The 8569-nt window shown below is 36.6% G+C and overlaps 1 protein-coding gene across 8 annotated transcripts in view; it reads right to left on the bottom strand.

Moving 5' to 3' along the window:
• Positions 1–2467: 2467 nt before the first annotated feature.
• The window catches only part of LOC127837841 (uncharacterized), a 48059-nt gene continuing 41957 nt past the window's right edge, over positions 2468–8569 (bottom strand). For all 8 annotated transcript variants that reach the window (XM_052365235.1, XM_052365233.1, XM_052365238.1 and 5 more), the window contains 3 exons: positions 7407–7552; positions 6709–6952; positions 2468–5720 (listed from right to left, as the gene is read on the bottom strand). In XM_052365235.1, the coding sequence (XP_052221195.1) occupies positions 4420–5720; positions 6709–6952; positions 7407–7552 (1691 nt within the window). In that variant the 3' untranslated portion in view covers positions 2468–4419. The remainder of the gene's footprint in view (positions 5721–6708; positions 6953–7406; positions 7553–8569) is intronic.

The raw sequence follows: 8569 nt of genomic DNA, 5'->3' as shown, positions 1-8569 counted from the left end.
GAAGATATGTTCAACTGTTCTCCCCCAGCTCTGAATCCAACCTGCTCTTCTGCCAGAAGTTCTTTTGTCTTACTTTTCAATCTGTTGAGGACAGCAAACCTTTGCTTGAATGGCTGATGAGGCTCATTCTCGCAAAGCTTGAGGTTGCCCCTTTTCGGCAGAGGGATGACAAGAGATTGGGTCCACTCCTTGGCCCAAAGTAGAGTTATTCTTTAGTCGTGTTTGTATTGTTTTAAGTCCCTCCTCGTCTTCAAGAGGTCATTTTAAGAGACCTCTCATCTGTGCGCCATCAGATGAGTAATGAGAAGTGAAAAGATAATGGAGCCATGCATACTATTATACATGAATGACCGTAAATTTGTGTATACAGTAATTTGGAAGCTGATTATGAGATTATTGAATTACTGTGCTATGATGAATTATATGCTATGTATTGCACCTGGTTATGATTTTATTGTTTTTGCAGCGGAAAAGAAGGAGGTAGTCCAACAGTCTCCCTAAGCCAGTCGTCAAAGTATTCAACTTTTTCAGTTTTCAACGTGCATATCCCACATTCACATACATTTAGAGCATCCATGCCGCAAAGCCAAACCAGGCCCACCCACACTACCGCCCATGCCCTAGAATGTCCAACCACATAAATAATGAAACAAGTGATCTGACATCTACCGTCTTGCTGCCCGTGAAAACAGGTTGCCAATTTATTTAATTGCTATTAACATTTACTTGGTTGACGTTGCAGGATTACGTTGCGGGCTTAATATATGATATTAAAAGGATGCTGACTTAAGATGGGAGAATTATAGGAGAATGTCTCCAATTATTATTTTCTATGTCAATTTGTTAGAAAACACTAAGTTTGGAGCTAAACTTATTTACTAAAATAATTCTTTTTTTTTTTTGCTTTATTAATCGATATATATAGGATCTGGCACGAGTTGTCATATCATACCATATTTTATTAAACGAGTTCAGAAACTTTGTTAGTAAGCGAGCCTTTGGCGAGCTTACTAACGAATTTCCTGGACGAGTTTAATAAAATATGGTATCATATGACAACGAGTGTCAGATCTGTTTTATCACATGCTTTTAAATGAGCAAATTAAATAAATATTTACGCAAACATAATGATAAATCTCGAATATTGTTTACATTACCTGACGTCATTTGGAATGCCTCGGCTTTTACAAAGAAAAATAACAAAATCCGATTGGTCAATAAACGAAAACTAAGCCAATGAAAACGAATAAAAATGTTGTATTACACATGTGTAATATAAAAAATATGTAATGATTGTATAACATTGGAAACAGGGTATAGCATGTGATAAATTGATATAATAAAGGACTCTTAATATACTTGTAACTTATTATCTTAGTGTTGGCTAAGGTTTTATGAGCTATATAATTAAGTCAATAGTTCTCAATAAAAGTATTCTACAGTTAGTTTAGTAAAGACTACTCGGCTCCAGCGGGGAGTCTCAGACTCCTGCCCAGAGTATTTATTGCTCATTCCCACCCACTGTATGACAAACATCAAGGCTGCGTACCAAGCATAAATGTGTGCACACAAGCGCCGCCTCCATACTAATAAGCTGAATAATTGCATAAGTCATGTTATGGTTTAGCATATAGTTTTAGGTTTGTTGTAATATTAATTTATGATCGAGTTACTTCTAGACAAATTTAATGCATTGTTGTTTTGTATACTGTATTTGAGTAATGGTTATGTGCTCTCCACCCCAGGAGAAGTGTTATTGGAATGCGACAACAAAACAATATATATATATATATATATATATATATATATATATATATATATATATATATAAATGTGTGTGTGTGCGTGCGTGCGTGTGTGTGTGTGTGTGTGTGCAGTGACCCTACTAGTTGTGGTTGCGTTGTACCCAAAAACCACTTGACTTGAATGTAAACAATCAAATCAATAGTTGCTTTGAGCTTGTTATAAACATACATACAATTATTATATATTGGCATCACTTTATATATCATGTGAACAATTTGCATTTATATCTTGACCCATGTGAATTACCTGCATGGTGTGTCTAAATAGTGATTAATCAAGGCAAGGTTTCTTTGAAATTAGCATAAAAGAAACCAGGAAAGTATAGGAACCCTTTATCTGATGTGGTTTACATTGCTTAGAACCTTATGGGCTATCTCCGCTGGAGTTGTTCTTTATGTATATTGTCATTGCCAAACATATTTGACTATAACATCTAAAGAGCTATACTTACTCAAAAAAGATCACCAAAAGTATTAGAGAGAATATTTATGAAATTGATTAGTTTTGTACAGTTTCCAGGTTGTTTTGTAAACTACTGTGCATACCTCTTTAAGGCAATACTGAAATCATTTGCCGCGATTGACTCATCAATATTTTTCCTTATTCCCCAATGTATGTGTTTCTTTTTCAATTCAATTCATGACAATCAAGAAAGTCAATCCTGATTTATATATTTTATTACAAATGTGATTTCAAAATGAAACAGTTAAAACCAATAACAGTGCCGATAATTGTGACATAAAATATACACAACAAAAATATAATTTTTTAGATGTTAAACGACAAAAACTAAATGCAAATGAGACTGTTTGGCATTAACATCACCACTAAGGAATAAATATATACATTCCTGTAAAAAAATAGCATTATCTCAGATGGACAGTAATTAGTAAAACAAAACAAAACACTTCAAAAGTGCTAAATATTCTAAATTAAATATGTTATTTATTTATTTTTACTTCCATACAATTATGACAAATTTAAAAAAAAAAGTTGTTTTAAAATAGGTAAAAGCTGACATTAATACCACGCAGTTTAAATCACATAAAACATGTTATCACAGACTGAAAAATCACAAAAATGTGATAATGTAGAACCAAATTCTACAGAACATTGTATAAAAAATAACTTTAAAAGAGCTAGATGTCCTTAGGAAATTAACCATTAACTCACAGTTAGTTTGGTTGGTGGTCACCATACCACATTGCTGGGGTTTTCTCAGTGTAGTCCGCTTTTCCACCACAGCACAAGACCTAAGCATATAGTATATTTTTCAGAAAAGAAACCAATAATGTGCATGGATATTGTTGATATAATACAAAATTTTCCCAACTTTCAGGAGTTGAGTAATTCAAACAGGTAGGACAGCTGGTCCTTATTAAATGCAGCCTCAGTAATTGAAAAAACTAACAAATTTTGCTAAAACTACACACTGAAATAATAAAGATGCTCACAAAATCCACTTCCGTTTTCAAATATGACCTTTGACCTATAAATGTGACCTTGAACTTTGATGTAAGGAGACATACTTTACGCCCTACACTGTGTTATGATGGTTTAGATTTGCGCAAAATTATTTAAAAAGCCACCTATAAATGGCAAAGTTACAGGTGGTGGATATCCAGACACTTGCACAGACTACAGATGCACTGACAGACAATCTGACTGCTGTATACCTCCTTTTTCTAAACGGACCATAAAACCCCAGTGCTCAAGTTACCTGATTGTGTTCAAATATACAAATCAGCAAACAATATCCACTGCTCCCGTCAATAGGTATGAGAGTAGAGCCCTTATTCACAAAGCTCCTTATTGTAAACCTAAGGAATTTCCTTGATTTAAAAATATGCAAGTATCTGCATATTTCGTGTGTACATGTAGGTATTTTCACGTTATACACTTTTAACAAGTGATTTATATTTTATCCCTTAGAATTCAGAAAAAAAAAGTTTTGGATAGAAGATTTTATCTGAAATTATCACTTAAGCACAATTCAAGTGAAGATTTGCCTAAGGTGCTTGTAAATACAAGCCCAGGTGGGTGAATAACTTGATGCCTTAAAACTAGGCAAAGGTAAATACTTTGAACGTCACAGCTACACTAAGTGATCAATCATCTAGGTTTGTATACATTTGTAAATGGTATGTTCAGCAAATCAAATTTCATGGAAACCAATTACAGAATACCCATTACAATACATAATAGGTACGTCCATGGCTAGTTTGTTCGCCATCCAACACCAAACCATATGGGCACATTAAATCTGTGCATGAATTGTCTATGCCATATACCCTATGACATTAGAACCTAAAGTTATCAATAAGTAATAAAGTAAGAATAAAGCTAATGACATTGATGTGTGACACAAAGATTATGACATCAAAACTTTTCATATGAAAACTATTCAAGACATTTTGTCTGATAAAAAATTAAAAATTGTCATAACAAAACGAATACAAAGTATCAGGCGCTCTATCACAGAAAAAGTGTACAGCCATTTTAGTACATATTTTCCCCTCTTTAAGTTATCAGGTCAGTGACCATTTTAGATTTAAGTCCAAGTTAATGGTTATCATTAAGAGGTTGAACGGGTCTTTTGAAATGACTGTTTTGTTAGTCGTCCTTAAATTCTTCTGAGATCTGCCTTTCCAGTGTTTGATACGCTTGTCTCAGGTCCTCCATGAACCCTTCATGGTCCCCACCTTCCTCCGTCATGTCTGGAACGATAACTGCCCCTGTCTGGGCTCCCTCAGGATCCTCACGAGGCCCTGTCCAATCAGTGAAGACCTCTGCTCCCGCCGTTTTGTCAGCTTCACCAGGCGTCTGTTTGACCTCAGATGCAACCGGCTCTGGTCCTGGGGTGGATGGTTCGGAAAGTGACCTATTCCCCAAAGTACTTTTTTCTTGTGTACCATCTGTCTTTACATGTTCATCCTCATGTTCAGGAGTATGCTCAGGTTCTTCTAGAATTGTCTCCGTGCTCAGTTCCACTGTTGCTGTCTTCAGAGTTAGTTCTTCTTTATCATTAAGTGTGGCATCCACTTTTGCAGGGATGTCAATATTTTGGAATGTATCAATCTTTCGATGAGTGGTACCTTTCTTAGAGTTCATCAGACCCCTGGGAGCAATCTGTACGACTGTCATTTCAGAGTCATCATCTTGAGGCTTTCTACTGCTCGACTCCATTTTCTTCAGGGATGCATTACTGTCCTGTTTTGCCTCAGGTGATGGTGGGGGTGGTGCAGGGGAGGCAGTCTTTCTGGAATCTTCCATCAATCTCCTCAAAGCTGAACTATTCTCATCTACTGGAGTCTTATTCACATAGTTTTCTGTTTTTTCTATGTCTTCACTATCTTTTGTGTCCTCTTTCTCCGGACTTGGTACCTTGATTGGAGCCCTAAGATCTAAAGTTTTCTTAGCCCTTTCTTTTTCCTTGTCCCGTCTTTCGTCTATCTCAGACAACCCGTGACCCGTAGTTATGGTAACAGGGGTTGCTGTTGCCGTATCATGAGTTATCTCACCTGGTGATGGTTTGGGAACATCCTGAAAATCTGCTTCATTCACCTGGGGCCAGGGTTCTGGGGACGTTACAAATGAAACCTCGCGTGTCTGTGAACGAACAAATGAATTTTCAGCCATAAGATTGGACGTGTTCACAGTATTCACGTCTGTCCGGATGGTTCCACCGGACTGTGGTTTATAGTTTGTGCTGGTTGACACGGCATCCGGATTAGGCAAGGTTGTGCTAATAGTCACGGTATTTCTGCTGATGTCTTTCTGTCCGTCGTCTGACAGCTGCGGGGAGGATGGAGGTGGGGGTACCTCCGGGATCTCGAAGCGGACGCTGCGGCCCCGGGACATTGGCAGCTGGTCCCCGGTTTCATCTTGGTGAGACTCGTGGATGGTTCCCAGCCCTGCAGTGATTGAAAGTATGGTTAACATGCACAAATAATTGAACAAGAAGGCGCTAACCTGAGACCTGAAGGAACCAAACTATTCTCAAAAGGTGAAGTTCAAAAGAGCAAAAGTACATTATGAAACATAACTACTGAATGTCTAGGCATAATTTTATTTTCCATCTCGACTGATACATGAGCCTTGTTAGCACACACATAGCTAAAAAAGCTACTAAACATTTTGGGTTCTTGAAAATTGTGTTCCTTTAACTAGATTTTAAGGCAGGATTTATTCACCAAACACCTACTGTAGTTTGTTGTTGAATAACCCAATGTCAAAAATGTACAGTCATATGAATTAAGTAAAGAGTGCATTACAAAAGTGATTTGATAACACCAATCTATTTAAGTTGGAATCTACGACAAGCACAAGCTCATTTGCGGGTGTCTGTATTTTAACATTAATGCAATTAACAATTAACTCGTGTTTATGTCCTTCACCCATCTTTCTACCACATACATTCAACACAATATTAATTGTGTCATCTACCTATAACACGATAACAAAACAATATTTACTCTAGCTAATTCTTATAAATTGTGCAAATTAAGTCTGATAAATAGACAATACAATCAATGATCCATTATTTACACATTGTAATTGATACTTAGTGGATGTAGCAAACAGCAAAAACATTAAAAGTTCAATGAAGATTATGATTTGTTTAAATGTTATTATAAATTTTATTTATAAAATGTATGTTTTTGTTAACATAGGTCAAACAGACCCAGTACGCTTATGACAAATATTATAAAGAAAGTTTAAGCAAATGGATATTATCAAAAAAATTCTCAAAATAGCAGCTATAATTCGAAATTCGATAGAAGTTTTGGAAGTCTCGTAAGTTAATCAGGTAGGAGTGCTTGAACAAACACTGGGTCCTCACATAAAACAGTCTCAAAAAGGGAACAACCTCATAAATTTCGTAATGCAAACACCACCCACCAGTTTCTTGCATAAGAGACCCAGGTGTGTTCACAGGTGCCCTGATGATCTGCAGGGGCGAGGTTGACTTCTCACGCATTGCCCAGTCCCCAGGGGAGGCTGGTATGGTGGAGCCTGTGATATCACGCAGGACTGACTTGGTGGGAGATGAGGGCTGGTTGGTGGCTGGCGTGGTCGCAGGAGCCTTGGGTACCCGCGTTGAAAATGTGGGAGACACATTGTGCAGTGGGCGGTCTGGCGTACTCTGAAAGGATATAATCATAATTGACGAGCTTGAATTGTTAGCATGTGTTTTGCATTGGAATTAAGTTTCAAGTTCTTTTGCGAAGGAATAAAACATGGGTGATTAAAACAAAACAATATTTTAGGGATATCAAAGAAAAACAACATAAATTGAGCACAATTTACTTAAATAACCCTTTCCTACTAAAAAGCAAAGATAAAGTGGGTATATGCAACTAGCATAAACCAGAAAAGCATGCAATTAATGCCCTTTGCTGCTAATCAGTATCATTAGGTTGCAAAAAGGAAGCCTTAAAGCTTGAATCAAGTAAGAAAGGTATTGGGGTTAACGTGACATTTTAAGAACTACAAAGCATCGTCACACCAGTACTGTCAGTACTTTGATTAAGAACTACAAGCACTTCAAGGTGCTTATCTGAGTAGTAAAAGGATAACAAAAGTTAGGTCTTATATACCCTGGCTGATGTCATTTTCTTGGTGTCGCTGCCGTGCTCACTGCGGTTGGACACTTCAGAGGGCATGTTGGCACGCCCAGCGGTACCGTGGTCTGAGCCAGGTGTCTCCGTCGAGCGGTAACTGGTGGGTGGGGTAGGAACGGGCCCTAGGGAGCAAACAGTGTGGGTAGGGATTTCTTTAGATTTTTATAAATGATTGTAAGGAATTTGATTTGGGTTGAAAGATTGCAACCGACCTCATGATTCATACATGTACAATACTGAATAAACTAAAGGTTTCTATTTCAAAATAAAGTTTAAATAACTTTTTAAATAAATAATCTTTTGTTCGTACATGGATATCATTTATATTGATAGTAATTCTTGTTCTTTTATCACCATAATCCTCAACTACACCAAATTGTGACCTATTTATTCAAAAAGAGACAGATTGAAAGTTGTGAAGAATTCCATCACAGTAGTGAAGTTTAAATATAAACCTGCTAGCACAAACAGAATTGATCGTACAAACTATAAAATTATACTAAATTGAACAAAGCACACAGTCTAAATACACATTTAGCTTAAACCTATTGATTTTAGCTGTATTTCTGAGATAGTGACCTACTTTACTTTACAAAACTTCAATTTACAAGAATAGCAAGGACATGTACATATATATGTGTATAACTTATGGCGAAAAATAAATTAATTCACCTAGACGATTTCTAACATATACAAATTAATAGCATTGAAAATTGGATCCCCAAGCTTAAATGTCATTTCTTGCTTACATCTCCTGTTGAATTTGCTGAATACTTCCTGTTTGATTTGCGTGTGTGTCTTTATTCCATCACACTACGCTACAGATTGTATTGAACTATAATGTCACTTTCATAAGCAGAATAAACTATTTGTGTCTTTTGAGAAGATATTGAGAATGCTCTGAGAAATAAGATCAAACCAGGCAAATCCTGATCGCTAGATGAAAACCATATTAACCGCGCTCTAGGAAAATGGTGCTAAATACATGTTCATAAAGTGTTGTCCCATATTAGTATGTGCAGTCTGCACACGCTTATAATATAAGGAACAACAATTCTCCGAGTAGACTGGATTGTCATTTAGAAGAGACTTCCCGAAAACAAAGAAATCCATCATATCGTTAAGTGTCATCCCAGATA

The sequence above is a fragment of the Dreissena polymorpha genome, chromosome 7 (assembly GCF_020536995.1).
Source record: "Dreissena polymorpha isolate Duluth1 chromosome 7, UMN_Dpol_1.0, whole genome shotgun sequence".
Taxonomy (NCBI): Eukaryota; Metazoa; Mollusca; class Bivalvia; order Myida; family Dreissenidae; genus Dreissena; species Dreissena polymorpha.
This window is presented reverse-complemented; position numbering and strand designations above follow the sequence as displayed.